The 19,279-nt window shown below is 43.3% G+C and overlaps 1 protein-coding gene across 5 annotated transcripts in view; it reads left to right on the forward strand.

The window, feature by feature from the left end:
- Positions 1 to 19,279, forward strand: part of SNAPC4 (small nuclear RNA activating complex polypeptide 4) — a 39,703-nt gene that overhangs the window by 18,519 nt on the left and 1,905 nt on the right. For all 5 annotated transcript variants that reach the window (XM_073541036.1, XM_073541034.1, XM_073541035.1 and 2 more), the window contains exons 17-23: positions 115 to 207; positions 1,075 to 1,252; positions 1,567 to 1,637; positions 7,156 to 7,263; positions 7,814 to 7,841; positions 9,182 to 10,689; positions 11,078 to 11,204. In XM_073541036.1, the coding sequence (XP_073397137.1) occupies positions 115 to 207; positions 1,075 to 1,252; positions 1,567 to 1,637; positions 7,156 to 7,263; positions 7,814 to 7,841; positions 9,182 to 10,689; positions 11,078 to 11,197 (2,106 nt within the window). In that variant the 3' untranslated portion in view covers positions 11,198 to 11,204. The remainder of the gene's footprint in view (positions 1 to 114; positions 208 to 1,074; positions 1,253 to 1,566; positions 1,638 to 7,155; positions 7,264 to 7,813; positions 7,842 to 9,181; positions 10,690 to 11,077; positions 11,205 to 19,279) is intronic.

A 19,279-nucleotide genomic window follows, 5' to 3' on the forward strand; every position in this document is an offset into this window, starting at 1 on the left:
CTCCTGCTCACCACTGATTAGGTGATTATTGTAACCTCTCTGTGTGTCCGTGGGTCACTTAGCCCGTGATCGGTGAGTTTCATTGAGCCTCTCGTCTGCTTCCTTTTTCCTCAGGCGAAGAAGAGTGGCCACCACATACTGCAGATCAGCGAGGACGACGTCCGCCGAATTCTCCGATGGAATACCATACTCTGCCAAGGAAAACAGGTGCCAGATTCATTCATGGAAAGGATTGGCACGATAGGTGTAGAGCAATGCAGCTTAAAAAGGGTTGACCCAAAGTCTGAAAGTGTAATCTGTTATCAGCCACTTGAAGCTGGGGATCAAGCTAGCTGTAGTGTTCTTCTATGTAACTCCACATGCAAAATGTGATGAAGCCATTAATGCTGCTTGTATTGTGAGTAACTACTGGGACTTCCATGTGTACATAAAGAATACTATGTCTGGCCAGTAAATGCCTTCTCTCCTGCACCAGTTTTCCCCTGCAAGCTCTATCTCTGATTATCGGTTATCTCTGAACTGGTGGGTAGAGACTAGTTGCTATGATGTTTCCCATATACAGCACACACGGACATGAGGGATTCCTGTTCAGAAGTAGCAGCATGGAGGACATTATTTAGCAGTACTGAGCAGTGTAGCTGTAAATCCAGTAAGATAATAAGATAAACACCATAAAGCAGCAGCACCATCTGTTTCGATCACTTACTGTGACCCGAGTATCATTTAATTGGTACCTATGATTTTAATAAACTAATAAGCTTCTGACATGGTGGAAATGCAGTCACTGGGATCACTACCGATCATTAAAAAGAAGGGTTGGAAGTTATTTGCTAACCATTCATTTTGCTCTTGCTTGGCCATCCATAATTCAATGCATCTTCCCTTTTATTTGCAATCAGTCTGGCTCTCAGCGCCCAGATCTCCACACCAACGACAGACATTTGTTACATTCAGATATATCATGTAACTCTATGGCTGATGACTTAAGACCATTTCAATGTGTCATAGTCAATGGTTCCCATGCTTTGTGAGTGGTCTGATTAGATCTATAGTTAATGCTTCTTATCTTTCTAGGCTCAGCAGATAACGTCGAAGGGCGACATCTCAGAGAAATTACCTCTAAGGTCAAAACTGAGGAGGAAGCGTACCCCGGTGGACAGAAGCCTGCTGATCGCTGTTACTCCCTGGGTGGGCAATGTCTTTCTTCCTATACAAGTCCGCTACAAGTCACCGTGGGAAAATCAAATTTATGGTAAATTACGTTCGAGCGTCTGCTGTACTGACAGTGAATTATATGTGATGTATGGTCTAAAAAGTGATTTGCACAGGAAACTCACACAATGTAGGTGAGAAATATCCATATCCATCCAAACAATTGGGTGTGTTGTGCTCCACCATGGCCAATCATTGTTTCATCTGGCACCTGTCTTCCGGGGCCGCGTCGGGTGTCCCCCATGCAAGTTATATTTTTGGCTGATCCTGGTGGGGTTTGATATAATAATTGTGATCAAGTGTGAGTTGCTTATTACTGTGTTGAGGCTAATAAGTTTTTTCCCTTGTTTCTAGCTGATGTGATGACAAAGAAGATTTCTGCTCTGATTATAACCAGCACCCCCATTTTTACTTTGCTTATCCAGGTAATATGGCCAGTATTGCATTTTTTCAAACTGCTAAAAATGGGTTAAAAAAACATTTTAAGACTTTTTTTTTCCTTTCCCACATGACAGCACCACTGGATAGAGTACGCCCATCAGGGACAGGAACCTACTGAATTAAAGGGTGGAACCTCTCCGCCCCCATCAGTTGGTTTCCTGTCCTTGAGGGAACCTGTATTTGAAGAATCAGGTGCAGAAAGGAACTGAATAGCTTACCTGACTTGGCCCGGTTGCCTAAAAGAACAGTTTCTTGCTTGTAGCGCCGGTGTTGGGTTCTGGAGGGGCCGCCAGAAGTCCAGTGTGAGCTTGTGCGGACGCGAGCGGCAGAGGCTTTTCATGTGTCTGCCGGCTGCTGTGTCATCCAGTGTCTGCGCATGCGCTGGGAGTGGCGCGCCCTGATGACGAGTGTGTTGCTGACTTCTGACCCTGAACTGGTAACTTTACTTCCAGTGGTCCAGAGGAAGCACCAAGTGGGAGGAGATGCTGTGGCCGGTCCCTCATTTAAAATCGGGTCTGACCACCAAATAGAGAGTTTTCTCCAGATTTCCTTTCCACTGTGATTATGGAGGAGCATCAGGAACAAGTGCAGCACCAGCGTCAGAGTGGGCACAACAGTGGATGTCACATGAGTAACAGAAGAAGCAACCGTAAGGCCAGCCAGAGAAGCAGAGTGAACCGTGGATCCACAGCCTTAGGGGATAACAATTGTGTAATTTGATCCAGCCTCTTAATTTGGTACCCTTACTAAAGGAATGAGTGATCTTTATGAAAGTTCACCAGGATAATTAGGTCTTTTTTCTTGTTGTTTTAATTGCTAGGAAAGACCTAAGAAATGAGATGCAAAGCTTAAAAGTAAGGAGTGTGTGCTTTGAAGGCATATGTAACTCTGCTCATGGCAGAAGAATCTCTGCTCCGCATGTATCCAGAGAATATTTGTGAGGAATCCCCATGGTGAAATTTGAATTTAAGATCGGTTATTAGGGCAAAAGTTCAAGATTCCGTAAAGGCTCTAATCTGTAAAGTGATAGGAAGGGGAGAATGAAAACCAGAATGTTATCATTTGATTCGGATGAATCGGTTAAGATAGGAGGTGAATGTGGATCTGGTTATTCGTCCTCTTCGTACTTTAATGGCTGTACAAAAGATACACCATGTTTCCCTGTAGAAGGTCAGAGAAAAGAGGGAGACACAAAAGCGCAAATAGGGTCTTATCAAACGTTACACAGAGTTGCCCACCAAGAGAACTACTCACCTGGTGAGAGTGAAGGAAAGACATATATTAATGGTGGCTGCTGCAGGACCTGGTTGAAGCATACACTTAGGTAGGAAGGGAGGATCATCCCCGCGCTGCCGCAAGAAGAATTCCAAAAATTGTAGAGGTTTCAGTGTGGTTTATTCTACGCGTTTCAGGGTTCAGGTGACCCCTTCATCAGGACATACCACAAATATTGTACCAATATGGTACAATATTTGTGGTATGTCCTGATGAAGGGGTCACCTGAACCCTGAAACGCGTAGAATAAGCCACGCTGAAACCTCTACAATTTTTGGAATTCTTCTTGCGGCAGCGCGGGGATGATCCTTCTTTCCTACCTAAGTGTATCCCTGTAGAAGGCACAGACAGATTGGTCAAGGCTGTCATCATGGATGCTAAAACTCCCAAATCAACACAAGCTATTATGTTTGGAGGGATAGAGCAGAATAGGAGTACATTTCAGTTAAATGATAAAATTCAAGCTCATGTAAAAAAAAACCCCAGAAATTAAAGGTTCACTACCCTCGTCTTCAAAGAGAAGGTAGGTCTTTGATGAGTAGACAGCCCTGGGAGATAAATTTCCAAAGATAGATGTAGCAGTGGCCAAACTTGTCCACAAAATCTACTTTTCCCTTTGAAGTCAGGCGTATCCTGAAAGACCCTCTGGATATGAAGGCTGATGGATACCTAAGGCATATCTGGGAATCCTCGTTGGGAGCCCTGAAACCGGCTATCTCGGCAACCTGTATAGCCAGATCTATGATGACCTGGATGGACCTGGATGGAACAACTGGAAGGTCAACTTAGATAATGTTCAGAGAGAAAAGATTCTGGCCAATCTATCATTTATGTAGGGAGCAGAAGCCTTTCTTGCAGATGCCTCAGCAGACTCTCTGATATTGGCAGCCTGGTCCCCAGAACTCTCTAATGCCACTTGTAGGGCGCTATGTCTCAAATGTTGGCCTGGGAGATGACCAGTCTAAAACCAAGATATGTTCCATTCTGTGTGATGGAGAGTATTTCTATGGTCATGTTCTGGATGACATTCTGGACAAAGCTGGTGATAGTAGAAATGTCCCACTTTTTCCATCCTGGAGTATAAAAGGTCCTTTTGAAAGAAAAGTTATGGCTGAAAAATACCTCCCAGGTATCAAGAAAAATGGGAAGAATTAAAAGGGAAAAAAATAGAGGATTCATGTTTGGGGGTCCCTCCTTGGGAGGAAGGAAGTCTTTCCAGTGACACCATTCCCCAGGGAGGGGGAAAGCTTTCCCTTTTCCTCCATGCCTGGGCAATAATTTCATCCAATAGCTGGATTCTAGGCATAGTGGAATCAGGCCTGAGGTTGGAATTTCGGGCTGTTTCTCCATGAACATTCACAGTAACATCCCCCTGGAAAAGTTGGGAGGAACAGTTAGCTTTAGAAGCAGCAGTTTTGAATCTGGTTCAGAAACATGTTCTCATGGAGGTACCAGTGGAAGAAGAAAAAAGGTTATTCTACTCTCCCCTTTTCTTGACAAAGAAGCCAGATGGCACCTTCCAAACCATCGTCAGTTTGAAGAATCTGAACAAAATCCTGATTATATTCACCTTTCAAAATGGAGTCTGTAAAATCGGCTATAAAACTTCTGTTTCCAGAATGTTATTTGAGTGTGCTGGACCTGAAAGATGCATACTACCATGTTCTGGTCCAAGCAAAAGACCAGGGATTTCTAAGGGTGTCCTTATTCATAAACACAAAGGTCAGTTTCAGTTCAGGATCCTGCCCTTCTGTCTGTTCATGGCCCCGAGAGTATTTATGAAAATTATAGTGGAGACGATAGTGCATCTTCTGGAGGGGTATCCGCTAATAATTCCATACTTGGGATATTTCCTGATTGTTGACACATCGGTAGAACACTGCAACTTCCAGCAGAGGGGTCAGAGCCATCTTGGAGGACTTGGATTAGCTCCTGAACCTACAAAAATCAAAGCGAATTCCATCAAAAGTTCTAGTTTTATGTCTTACCTTAGATTCAGTGAGATAGACTTGTTTCCTACCAGAAGAGAAAATGCTCAAAGTGTCTGCCTTGGTAATATCGGAGGATCAAACAACAGTGGCTTACATCAACCATCAGGGGAAAACAAGATCTCACTCCCTGATTGCAGCAACTGAGGAAATTTTCCAGTTGGCAGAAAAGCATTTTGTCATTCCACACGCTGGATGTTAGGAGGTCATTAATAAATTACATGTCAGTAATGAAAAAATGGAGGAAGAGCCAGTCGTTTGTTGTCATTCCAGGAATCTAGGAAAGGCTTTAAAGTCTGGAGGGTCACCATAGGTAGATGGATTAGGGAAGCCATATCGTTGGCCTACTCCTCTAGCGGTGTATCGGTCCCAGAGAGTATAAAAGCTCATTCGACTCTTGCTATCGCATTCTCTATGGCAGAGAAGGTGGAGGTGTCTAATGACCAGATATGGAATGCAGCAACATGGTCCTCTCCTTCTATAAGCACTATAGGCTTGATCTGACTTCTCTGCTGATCTGTCCTTTGTGAGAAGAGTTCTACAAGAGGTAGTCCTCCTTAGGGTGTGTGCGCACGCTGCAGATTCTGCTACGGATCCGCAGCGGATTTGGCCCTGCGGATCTGCTGCGGTGTAAAGTACCATTAAAATCAATGAAAAACAAAAAACGCTGTGCACATGCTGCGGATTTTTCCGCACGGATTTGCTGCGGTTTCAAATCCACAGCATGTCACTTCTTTGTGCGGAATCCGCAGCGGTTTTACACCTGCTCCATGGTACAGGTGTCAAACCACAGGCTAATCCGCAGATAAACCGTAGGTCTTTTAACCTGGGGATTTATCTGCAGATTTTGCCAAATCCGCGCGGAAAAATCCGCAGCACAATCCGCAACGTGTGCACTTACCCTTAAGGTGGTTTTGGTTTCTCTGTAAGTCTCTCGTGTGGTGCTGTCATGGAACGGAAAGGACTAAATTTACTTACTGATAATGTTATTTTCCAGAGCCCATGAAAGTTCCTTTTATATTCCCGCAATTATGTTGCGCTAATAAATATTTAGGTGTATAGTCTAGAGGGTGTTGTAGTTGTCTGGTGACAGTATGTACATTTCTCATTCTCTGCAACCCTACTGATGCGGGGGGAGAGGTTCTGCTCTTTTATTCAGAAGGTTCCTATCCTTGATAGACGGATCCCCTCATATGGTCCTGTTATGGGCTCTGAAAATTACATTACCGGTAAGTAGTTTAGTCATTTTCATCTGTCTGTGGACTCAACCAGATTTGGCAGGTCCACCATTGGTGCTCGGTTCTCTTACTAGGTGAGAACAGGTTCAACGTGAGCAGATGTGAGAGAGTCTGGAGCTGCCGTGGTGAATGTTATATTGCCTGCAACCTCCTACATCATGGCTGGTCGGTCAGTGGATCAGTGATGGTGTAGGGAGACACATCCTTGTAGGGTTGCACAAACCTTCACGTGATAGTAAACGACACACCGACTGCTGTTGGGTACCAGGATTAAATCCTCATATGAAGAGATTACGTTGCTGCTGTAAGTCCTGGGATCCACCTGATGCAAGACCATGCCCGGCCTCATGTGGGCAGAGTGTTCAGACAGTTCCTGGTGATTAAAGCATTGATGTCATTGACAGTCCTTTATATTCCCCAGACCAGAGACCAAGTGAGAACCTCTGTGACAATCTGTATCCGTGCATCCAATGCCTCTTAAATAAATCAAATGATCAAAATCCAAAATGAAGAAAAAACGGATGGCACTCACCGGTAAAATTCACCTTTTTATTTCAATGATTAAAACATGTTTGTCGGGAGAATGGGAGCGGGAGTGCAGGAGACGACAGCCGTTTCGCGCTAGAGTTGCGCTTCTATGTGTGACCCGTAGAAGTGCAACGCCAACGCGAAACGGCCTTCGTCTCCTGCACTCCCATTCACCCGACGAACATGTTTTAATCTTTGAAATAAAAAAGTGATTTTTACTGGTGAGTGTCATCCGTTTTTTCTTCATTTTGGATTTTAGTCACGTAAATTAGACTAACTTATGATTTTAACGATCCCTCTGAGTCGATTGGACTGTAAATGAGCGCTGATCGGCTGGTCGATGTTCACTGGGCAGAAATCACTTTCTGTAACTTGGCCTTTACTCTGCAGACTATGATTGATTTTGGGTGTCTTTCTGTTGTTTTACTATTACTTTTTATACCATATTATTTTATTTCTTTTCCTTATTTTAGTTCTTTCAGATCAACACGGCAGGTTGTCTACAAATGATACGGCTACGAAAAGCGAGAGAATCCCAGCGCCTCCAAAATCGCAAACAGACGGTAGAACAGACCAAAGCCGTAAGAAAATATTGTTAAACCTACCAGTCCACCCACATGACGAATGCCTGAATATAGTTGCCTTTGATTACTTTATTCAGGTTTTTCTCCTTCATTGGGAATTAAAGAGGTTGTGCCAAGATTGGAAGTCTTAATTTCCTGATCGCTAGCGGTCTGAGTGCTGGGACCTCCTTCTATCCTGAGAATAGAGCTCTAAAGAGCCCGGAGTGAAGGTCGAGCATAAGCCACCTATGCTCTATTCATTTAATTTTTCATTTTATATTTAACTTGATCCAAATTTTGAGCCCACCCATGCACATGATGACCAGGGTGTGGGGTAGCTGAGCAAGCTAGGAGGTGGGGAAGAAGAAAGGGAGCAAGAAGAGCACATTACAATATGGGAATTGTAGTTTTGGGCTGAGGAAGTGTGAAAGTGCATCAAGCAGTGCCCACAGCAAATATTAGGCTCCAGTATAAAAAATAAAACTATTTAAGCCATTGCATGCGGGTGCTTTTTATTTCCTCCCTACAAGTATAATTTACTGTTTACTTCTTTATTTTATATACATAGGTTACTACGTCCTTGAAAAGAGTTCATGGTATGTATATATCATTATGGATATAAAAGTATAGCGTAAGCTCCTAGGATCCTATAGTGGTGGATGCAGGTAGCCGGAAATGGCTATGAAAGGGATTTTTGTTGTTGTTTTTTTTTGCCCTAAAATATTATGTTAAAGGGTTAGTGGTAGGGGTATCACTTGTCTCCTTCCCAACTTCTACAGTACATGTTGCCCTTGTATAAAGTCATCTTGGGAGCGGTGTTATACAACCTCCATCAGACTGTGACAGAGACAATCAGAGCTAGCTCCGATCACTGCTGTTTAACCACTCCAATGCTGCTGACCGCAGAATTTCAGTGGTGAGATACGATGTGGATATGTGTTCCACTGCCTATTGAACCCTTTCCATGACGTGACTGCAAGGTGCTGATGTGTTGCCTACAGAAGGTCTCTCCGCCCATCGCCTCCATCTTCTAGCAAGGTTGATCATTAGAGAGATCATTAATTTTGCTGTGTATTTTTGTGTGTTTAGCATAGTGTAAAAAAAAAAAAAAAAATGGTAAAGCTTAAAAAAAGTTTTTAAAAGCATAAGTTTGAATATCTTCCCTTTTGCAGATCTATGAAAATATTTATCTAATTAACCCGGCAAGAAAATAAATCGAAAATCCAGAATTGACATTTTTAAATAACTGCACCTTCTCCCAAAAATGCAATAAAGTAAAAAATCCATTGTATGTACCCCAAAATAATATCAATAAAAGCTACAGATCAACACATACCAAACAACAAATCTGCTGGAAAATTAGAAAGTTACAAATGTCAGAAAATGGCTTTTTTTGTTTTACAAGTACTTTTATTTTATAGTATTGAAGTATAAAAAAAATAATGTATAATTTCGGTATAGGAGTAATTGTACTGATAGGGAGGGTCATTTTTACTGCATAGCAAATGCCATAAAAATAAAAACTGGCAGAACTGTTTTTTTTTTGTTTTTTTTTTTCATCGTTTCACCACACAATTTTTTATTTCTATTTGTCAGTACATTTTGTGGTCAAATAAGTGCTGCCATTCAACACTACATCTTGTCTTGCAAAAAAATAAGTCCTCAAATGTCTAGATCGACAGAAGAAATAAAAAAATGTTGTGGCTCTTGGCAGAAAGGGAAGAAAAAACAAAACTGCAGAATGAGACTTGCAGGAAGTGGTAAAGTTTATGTGACATAAAGCAGGAGATTCAGAGGATGATCTGTACCATTTGACTTTAGAATAAATCGTAACATGGGTTAAGACCCATGTTACGATTTATTCTAAAGTCAAATGGTACAGATTATTTTTTTTGCCTAAAAATGAAATGTTTTAATAACTTTCCTCTTTCTGCAGCACCAGTCTCTAATGCTGGGCTATCACAACCAGCTAGTAGAGAGGATAAAACCAACAATGGACCTGGACCACAAGCCAAACATCCGTGCCCTCCAAGAGTCTTTGCACCAGTTTCAAAGCCGAAAACAGTATTTGAGTTGCTGAAAGAAAAAAGACTGAAGGAATCGAAAGCCCGTCGCGCTGCGGCCCAAAAGTCTGTCGTCGTTGCACCAAGCATTCTGATTTCCTCCCAGATAGTGGTCAACCAGACCCCTATGCCGGCAGGCGAGCCTGAAAATCCAGCCCCTCCTGTAGCCTCTAGCACTTCACAAAATAGTTTCTTACAAACTTTACCCTTTGTGGCATTGGCAACATGCCAAGGTATACCAACAAGCAGCATTGCTAGTGACCAGTTATCAACAGCGAGCAGCAGCCAGCAAGGAGCAGATACGGATCAGTCTGTAACCCCCACACAGGATGCAGAAGCCACCGATAAATGCAACAGTACATCAGCTGCTGCGTGCACTGTGCAGCCTACGCCAGGCATGGCTTCACCACAACTGCCGATACAGCAGTTGAGCACCCAGCAGTTGCTCAGTGCACTGAGCCCATTGGGTAACTCCACTACTTGGATTCTTACTCCACAAGGCTTGATCCAAATTCCAGTCCAAGCGTTGTTTCCTACTGCAACCCAGGCACTTGGGAATCAAGACCCAGGCAGTGTAAAAGCTGTGAACCCGTCAACAAATGAAGCCTTCAATATAGTCCCTGAAGTACCAAGTAGTACCGTGGTGCACCCACCAGTGCCCGAGCTTAGCAGGTCATCACCATCAGAAAATGCTGAAGATGAAGCGGTGCCGTGCGTTTCGCCTGCTCCTAGTCCACCCAACAAGTCTGTGCAAGTTACCCTTACACCCCCCAAAAAATATCCTGTTGTGAAAATAGCAAAAATCTTACCTCCCAATCAGATTAATGAAGATACATGCAATAGAGAAAATACTGAGACCCCTGCCCAAACCTCCACGAGTATCCCTAAGAGGAATTTTGGTGACCTGAGCCTTATCTCTTTGGAAGATGAGACCAGTGTGAAAGACTGGATGAAGGGTAAAGGCAGCGGGGAAACGCTGAAGAGAAGCATGGCTTATTTGCCACCATCTGCTTGCACCCTAAAGACCTTTTCACGGATCCTGTTGCAGAAGAAAAATTTAGAAGAGCGAGCTTTTAAGCTGGTACCTCCTGAAGCAGCAGGCGAGGGGGACACCAGTAAGAAGCAGGAGATCCTGAATGACCTGGTGGAGAAGAAGCTTGAAAACAATCCGGCATACAACCTCCTCAAGAAGCGATTCCTCTCCGCATTCACATTCTCGGGGTTACTTGCTGTTTTTCCAGCCCCAAATAGTGAGGGAACAAAGCCCTTGGTGAAGAGCGAGGTCAAAGATGAGGACAAGATGATGGAAATTAACATGTATAATAAGAATACAGATGACCGCACAGAAGGCGAATCCCCCGCAGAGTTACATCTACATGAGGTGAGAATGGGAAGCATATGTATATCTCACATCCAGAGCTGCACTCACAATCCTGCTACTTCATCGTCTGTATATGATCTGACATGCTGCAGTGTATCAAGCATTTATATAATTCACTGTGGAGTGATGAATGTAGGTACATCTGTCAAGAGAGATACTGGGGTCCTCGCCAATCGCCAGAATAAAGAGGTAGTAGCCACTTCGCCTTTTTTGTGCAGGAAAATGCAGCACCACTCAAAACGGGTGAACGGGGAGGTCTGATCTGTGCAGACCCCTTATTGCGAGGACCCCCATCAATCAGAAAGCGATTGCAGATACTAGTACAATGTTAGGCTGATTTTCAGGGACATGTTTCCGTCTTTAACTTTTTTGTACTGCTTTTTGTAAGGGAGAAATGATGGATCCTGACAACCACTGCTCTCCAATAACTTCTGAATGTGGCAGTGAAGCTGGGGCGTTTGGGATGCGACTAAGGAGCAAAAAGGTGTATAATCTCTGCGAGACATGAACAAACGGTATGTACGGCCAATAACTAGGGATCCTTCCATTCCTTCACACCTTCCTACAGTCATCCTGTTATCAGAGATCCATGGTCATAGTCACGGCTTTTGCTGCAAAGGACATAATGGCACTGTTACATAGGATTTCTGTGGTGATCTCCAAGTTCAGCATTACTAATATTAAAAGGGTTTTCTCATTGTATAAAGTGATGATATTTTATATTTAGAAAAGTATTGGACACGCATCATAGTCATTGAATTCTGGTTTGTCATTCAGCCCCACGTTCCCTGGTGTATAACATCTTGCTCCTCACCCCCAATGTATAAAATCCAACCCTTCACTCCTGGTTTATAACATCTGGCCCCTCACCCCCAGTGTATAACATCCTGCCCCTCAACCCCAGTGTATAACATCCATCCGCTCACCCTCAGTGTATACCATCTGGCCCATCACCCTCGGTGTCTAACATCCAGCCCTTCACTCCTAGTGTATAACATCCAGCCCCTCATCCCCCCAGTGTATAACATCCGGCCCCTCACCCCCCAGTGTATAACATCTGGCCGTTCACTCCCCAGTGGATAACACCCGGCCCCTCACCCCCAGTGTATAACACCCAGCCCATCTCCCCCCATTGTGTAACATCTGGCCCATTACCCCCAGTGTATAACATCCGGCCCCTCACCTCCAGTGTATAACACCCGGCCCATCTCCCCCCAGTTTGTAACATCTGGCCCATCACCCCCAGTGTATAACATCTGACACCTCACCCTAAGTTTATAGGTGAAATGTTGATGGGGAGAGGTGTGTTTCCAATAAAAAGCTATTAAACATCTTGCAGCCGTCAATATGTGTAGAAGAAGTGTAATAGTTCTGGAGGTTCTAGTGATGGGTCCAGATCAAAGACCTGTTTAATCAGAGTTTGTGCATTTGTCCAGGAGCAGTTCCTGAATGGGTGAAAGATAGATCCTCTGGACAAGGCACATCGCCAACACAAGGGAGAAATGAGTGGATCTAATGTATGTAGAAACTACAACATTTCGTCCATACTTAGCAATATCAAGCATTAGTCCGATTCTCCATAGGTTTGACGCTACATTTCTGTGTACTCGTGCAGCATTAATATATCTGTCCAACCAGGGCTGCCATAGTCTAGAATAAATCAAGCTTGTTTCTCTTAGTGTAGATACTCTTTTCAATTTGAATTACAGTGGAACTTTTCAACCTTTTCCCACATATCATGCTTCAAACATAAAGATACCATATGTAAATTTTTGGTGAAGAATCATCAACAAGTGGGACACAATTGTGAAGATGAACAAAATTTATTGGTTATTTTAAATTTTTGTGGAAATTCAAAAACTGAAAAGTGGGGCGTGCAATATTATTTGGCCCCTTTAACTTAATACTTTGTTGCGCCACCTTTTGCTGGGATTACAGCTGCAAGTCTACTTGTTGATTCTTCACCAAAAATTTACATTTGGTATCTTTATGTTTGAAGCATGATATGTGGGAAAAGGTTGAAAAGTTCCAGGGGACCGAATACTTTCGCAAGGCATTGTATATGGTCCATTTAGGCAATAAATTCACGCCTGGACGGAGGCTCCTCTCTAATCCAATGTTTTGCAATCAATTTCCTTGCAATAAACAATAATCTTGCAATTACTATTTTGGTTGTGTTGTCGGTTATTAGTTCTTCCACATACCCTAATATACATACCAGCGGATCCCTATTGACGACACACCCATACACCACACCAATACTGTTCAGCACTACAATCCAAAAGGATGACAAACTGGGACAATGCCAGAGCATATGTAGTATACCTGCCTGAGATTGTGAACATCTTGGGCAGTCGGAGTTGGACTTCATCCCGGCTTTAAATATCATATCCGGGTTTCTGTGCACCCTATGAATCACATGCAGTTGTGACATTCTCCCAGGTTCACTCATTTATATCTTAGATACATACTCTAGAATAGACTCCCACCTATCATCGTTTATCTCTCCCAAATCTGCCTCCCACTTCCTTCTAGCTTTGATAGGGTGATACCCCAGGAAAACGCGTAACAGGTCACTGCATTCTTCCGATATTGCCCTCTTTGTTCCATTGTTTTTAACTATAAAATCTAACATGAGATCCGTTTGAATTTCTATGGGCCCTCCTCTGTTGTGACTGAAATGCATGTTGAACCCATCTATACTAATAAAGATTTAGTCCTGTAGACTGAAATTCCTCCTGTAACATTTCGTACAATTTGAGCTTTCTCCGGTAAATCAACGGACCAATCAAAACAATGCTCACCTCCTTCCACACACCCTATCCCTTCATGTTACTGAACTCCTGAAAATAAATGTTATCCCAGATAGGCATAAACCTGGTGAAACATGTTACCCCCCCCCCCCCAATCTGTTTAATTTTCTGCCATACCTTGTGGATTAAATTAATAATATGGTACTGAGATCCCCATTTTTTGAACAGTCCGGCCTCCAGACCCATATTCAGCGGTAAAGTCCTTATTAAATACTCCAAACTACTAGGCAGCCATCCTTTCGCCGACGTCTCCCCCCAGCCTTTGAGGTGTTGGCATTGTGCAGATAAGAAATATATCCAGGGATTAAGGAGTGCATAACCTCCCTACTCCTTCGGCCTCTACAGTATTTCCTGTTTGAGTCTCGCGCTCTTCCTGCCCCTAGTTCACCAAATTTTTTATTATTATTATTCATTTTTATGGCGCCATTTATTCCATGGCGTTTTATATGTGAAAAAGGGGCATAGATAGACAGGTACAATAAACATGAGCAATACACGGCACACACAAGTACAGAGGGAGAGAGGGGACCCTGCCCGCGAGGGCTCACAGTCTACAGGGATGGGTGAGGATACACTAGGAGAGGGTAGAGCTGGTCGTGCGGCGGTTCAGTAGACTGAGGATCACTGCAGGCTGTAGACTTTCCAGAAGAGGTTGGTCTTCGGGGTCTTTTTGAAGGTTTCCGTGGTAGGGGAAAGACTGATGTGTTGGGGTAAAGAGTGCCAGAGTATGGGGGAAATACAGGAGAAGTCTTGTATGTGATTGTGGGAAGAGGAGATAAGAGGGAAGGAGATCTTGAGAGAGGATTGAAGGTTGCGTGTAGGTAAGTACCGAGAGACCATGTCACAGATGTATGGTGGAGACAGGTTGTGGATGGCTTTGTATGTCATAGTGAGGGTTTTGAACTGGAGCCTCTGGACAATAGGAAGCCAGTGAAGGGCTTGGCAGAGAGGAGAGGCTGGGGGAATAACGGGGAGATAGGTGGATTAGTCGGGCAGCAGAGTTTAGGATAGATTGGAGTGGTGCAAGTGATTTTATCTTGTGGAACTTACACAGTGGGAGCCAAACAGGGGAGTTATGCAGCACATATAGTGGCTGCGGCATCACAATCATTTTGAGGAGATTCACTCTGCCTACCACCTATAAATGTAACTTATTCCACACCGCAATTTTTGTATGTAATCTTTGTAGTGACGGGCCTAAGTTGAGTTCCTCAAGTCTCGTCAATGGGGAATACTTTAAATTGTTGGACCACCTTTAATTTAATATACACTTCCACCTCCCTGATATAGTCATTGTCTCAATCTGTCTGCAAAACACACGACTTATCCCAATTAATCTTCAGTCCCAAAATCTGTCCAAAACCCTCAATTATTGCCACTACATTTCTCAAAGTCTCCCTAGGATCCTCCAAGAAAAGCAAAATATCGTCAGCATATAGAGCCACCTTCTCCTCCATTGTTCCGTGCACAAATCCCTTCACCTTCTGTGGCCTTCTTATTCTAGCAACCAGTGGCTCCACAGCCAGGGCAAAAAGCAATGGAGACAACGGACACCCCTGTCTCATACTCCTAAACAGCGGAAAACTCTCCAACAGTTTATTCACTGTAATTTTAGCTGTTGAAGATGAGTACAGCAATTTTACCCACAAGATAAACACTGGCCCAAATCCAAAGCGATCCAGCACCGACCACAGGTAATTCCATTCCACACTGTCAAAGGCTTTGTGTGCATCTAAGGATAACACCACTCTCGTACCCGCATTTTCAGCTGGGATTTGTATATTCAAATACAGCCTCCTTAAATTGACAGCAGTGAATTTATTAGGCATGAAGCCAGATTGGTCAGAATGAACCATTTTATCTATTACCCAGATTAGTTTGTTCGCCAGGGCCTTTGCCAGTATCTTAAGGGGGTTTTACACATAGCGATATCACTATAACGTCACCGATTTTGTGACGTTATAGTGATATCGCTATGTGTGATACTTACCTCCGACCGGCTCCCCCGCTGTCCATCGCTGATCGCGCGAGAATGTCCGGCTCCATTTCTCGTCGGGTGCTTCCTGCTGGGCTTTCTGCTGGCGCCGACGAGCGACGCGTGGAGGCAGATGGGAGGACGTCAGGATCGCTGTGTGTGAATGGTAAGTATCGTGCGCTGCGTCGCTGCTGCATCGCTGTGAGGTCTGCCTGTGTGACAGCTCGCTAGCGATCATTTAGCGATGCACCAGCGATCCTGACCGGGTCGGATCGCTGGTGCATCGCTAAATGTAAAGGGGCCTTTAATGTCTGCTGTCAGGTGTGATATTGGTCTATATGACTTCGGCAGCTGTGGGTCTTTTTCCGCCTTCGGGATAACCATGACAATGGCCTCTCTCACAGATGCAATCAATACTCCCCTCTCCAACAATTCCTTGAATACCCCTAACAATTTAGTTATTAATTCCTCATTGAGGTTTTTGTATACCTCAGCTGGGATGTCATCTGCCCCCGGAGCCCTGTCCCCCGCCATGGACGCCAAAGCCACCCTCATTTCTTCCTCCAAGAGCATTTCATCCAACCAGTCCCTTTCTTCATTACTTAGTTTAGGTAAGTCATCCCCCCCCCTAGAAACCTATCCGTCTCTCCCGCCGTCTGCTGCACCTGCGAGGAGTATAAATTGCTGTTGAAACCCCCCAAAAATTCTAAAAATTTGTTCCCCTTGTGTGACTACATTATTATTTCTCTTTATAAGCGGTACAGGATGCCGACATGGCTGCTCTTCACCATACATATCTGCGATCAGCGTCACTCAGCGTTCTACCCAGATAACCTTCCCACTTGAGCATATACAGATTTCTAATCTGAGAATTTCAATCAGGGTTGTATATGATATTATATACATCAGAGATTTTACCTTTCATTGAGGGACCGTTTCGGCAGAACCTTTCAGAAGGTGTTGGGAGAGAAACCTGTAAACTCTGGAATAGGCGTGAGGCAAATGCCTGATCTTAATGTATTGGAATAACGAGAAAATAGGAACGGATCATTTAGATTTAATCTCACCATAAAGGAGAAAAGTTCTTTTATAGTTAGTTATGTTGGCAAAATGAAACGGACCAGTGTGAGTCTGTCAGTGAGGGAGTTGCACTTCCAGGGAAATTTGGCTGGAATAGGAAGGATGTAAGGGGGAAGTTGTGGATAATCACTTACATTTATTAGAGCAAGGCTTCCACATGTCTCTAGTGAGATTCACTGGGACCCAGCGTTTGTTTGCAGGGGGACTGGAAGACCCGTTCCATAGCAGGGTGGGCTGCAGCGAGCCAAAGTTTTTCAATTTCCATCCAATTTCCAGGTTTAGATGTCCAAGCTCGGATTCTGCGTAGGTGCGTAGCCCAGTAATAATAGATGAAGTGAGGGGCTCCCGGATCTTGCGTGTTTTCTCCATCCAGCAGGATGGGCTTTGAGATCCTGTGGCGTTTCTCTGCCCATATGAATTTCAGAGTGGCCAACTGCAGTGACCCCAAATCTCTAAATGGGATATGTATGGTAGGGTTTCAAACAATAGAAGAATGGTCCTTTTTGTTGCTAACATACTACCAAATAGAGATGGGGTAGAGACATCCATCTCATCAAGACGGAGCACATTTCTTTATATAGTGATGGGAAATTATTCTTAGAGAGTTGAAAATGAAGATGTGAGATTAATTCTGAAATATTTAAGAGTAATGTCTCTCCATTGGTATTTATAGTTATTACAGGGAAGATTCAACTGGGTATCTGGTATATTTATTGGAAAATCTTCTGTTTAGTTGTATTTGTTCTGTAATCTGTCCAGGTGCCAAACTCTGATAAAATGTACATTAGGGAGAGAAAGGTGAGGGTTGGCGAGAGTTAGAAGAATAGCACCTGCAAAAAGGGAAAGTATGAATTCTCTATCTTTGACCTGGACTCCTTTGATAAATAACTGGTAAATGAGCCACCAAAGTATTTTATTCTTATTTGTAGTATCCCTCCCCCCCAAAATACAATAATGTAATCCTATAAAAAAAAAAAACAGAGAACGCGACTTTAAAATAAATCAAACTTTATTGAGACAAAAAAAACAATACATAATAAAATCAAGTGTCATGATCCATGTTGGATCAGGACAGATAAAAAGCACAGGTAACCTTTTTTTTCCCTAAGCTGTGCTTAAGGTTGTTTTTTGCCCCCGGTGGCCATTAGGATTATTGCACTGTGGTGTCGTTTGTTCTAAGTTTGCCCCCGGTGGTGGTGAGCGTCTTTGCGCTCTAGTTTCGTTAGTTAAGTGCACATTATTATAATGCAGGTGTGATTGCTGGCTCTGCTATAAGAGTCACAGGTGATGCAATCAGTGTTGGTGATAGTGTTCATTTCAACCATCCTTGGTGGAGGAAGGAGCTGGAGAGCGTTCCTTGCAGCATTGTCTTAGCCCTGGTGTGGAAGGAATCATAGGGGATTTCCTTGTAGCTCTGACAGAGCTTGGTGGCAGCGATTCAGGAGGAGAGCTGCATGCTGGTGGTGGACTCTGTTGCCAGGAGCAAGTGCAACAGAGTAAAGCTAAGTGGTGTTTCCCTGTTTGTGTTTTTCCTTAGTGTGTATTAGTACAGAGATGGGGCCAGTGCATGCGCCACCCAGCTCCCTAGCAAGGGATAGGTGTAGGGTGTGCTAGGGCGACAGGTTCCTGATCGGCGCCCGATGCAGAACCGGCATAGGGAACATTAGGAGTGTTAGGGACACTGACTCAGGGGAGTGCAGGAGGTCTCCACGTCCCCTTTCCCTATCACAGGGCCCACCATTGTAACTGTTTCCCTTCCCTTTGTCTTGTTGTTTTAGTTACCGGCCTGTGAGCCATGTCACACAGCACAGTATCACATGCCACGTCTTGTTTTAGTTATCGGCCTGCTGGTCACGTCACACAGGACGGGTCCACGTGACATCAAGGCTACAAAGTGGTGCAATTCAGAATCATATTATGCTGCATGGCTGTAGATGAATGTAGTAGAGCTTCAATATATATCAATGATCATATATGAAATTTCATATAACATTATTAATAAAAAAGTGTGTATATATATATATATATATATATATATATATATATAATGGTAAACAAAATAAAAAGTGGAGTAACCATAAACCACCAAAATAGAGTAAAATACAAATTTGATCAGGAAAACATAATGAAAGAACGAAATCACAGTACAAAAGAGGTCTTTTGTAAAGGGAGGAACAACAAGAAGGAGGTGTTTCCTGTCCATCTAGAATGTCATCCATGGGGACATACTGTATGTCACCAAGTACCAAGTAAATACATAAGTAGTAAGTGACAAGTGTAGATGATGGTTGAATGTTTAACTACTAAGACATATGGATATTGTATTTCACAAAAGAGATCAAGAAAGTGGGGAAAAAAAAACATCAGAGACGGTAGCCATAGATGTACCTGTGTGCATAGAAACTACAAACTACTTAGGTTTTGTGAATTCACAATTAAATTTCAGACAGTGAAAAGGCAGAAGTGGCATCCATAGAAAGCAATCATAAATGTACCAGTGTCACTAAAAGCTGCAAATCAATAGTATAATCCAAAATTTACCCATGGTGTATGGAGATGGAATTCCCCACGCTGCCCCGACACGCGTTTCGCTTTCTCTTGGGTAATTTTAAACCCAAATGCAAAATGTAAAGCATGAAATTTAAAGCCTTTAGAAGAGTGTAGATTTTGTATGCAGGTGCCCCTGAACTCAAAAATTTGTTTAAAATTAATGGAGAAATGG

This window comes from Dendrobates tinctorius, unplaced genomic scaffold (assembly GCF_039654945.1).
Source record: "Dendrobates tinctorius isolate UK_male_01 unplaced genomic scaffold, ASM3965494v1 ptg000120l, whole genome shotgun sequence".
NCBI lineage: Eukaryota > Metazoa > Chordata > Amphibia > Anura > Dendrobatidae > Dendrobates > Dendrobates tinctorius.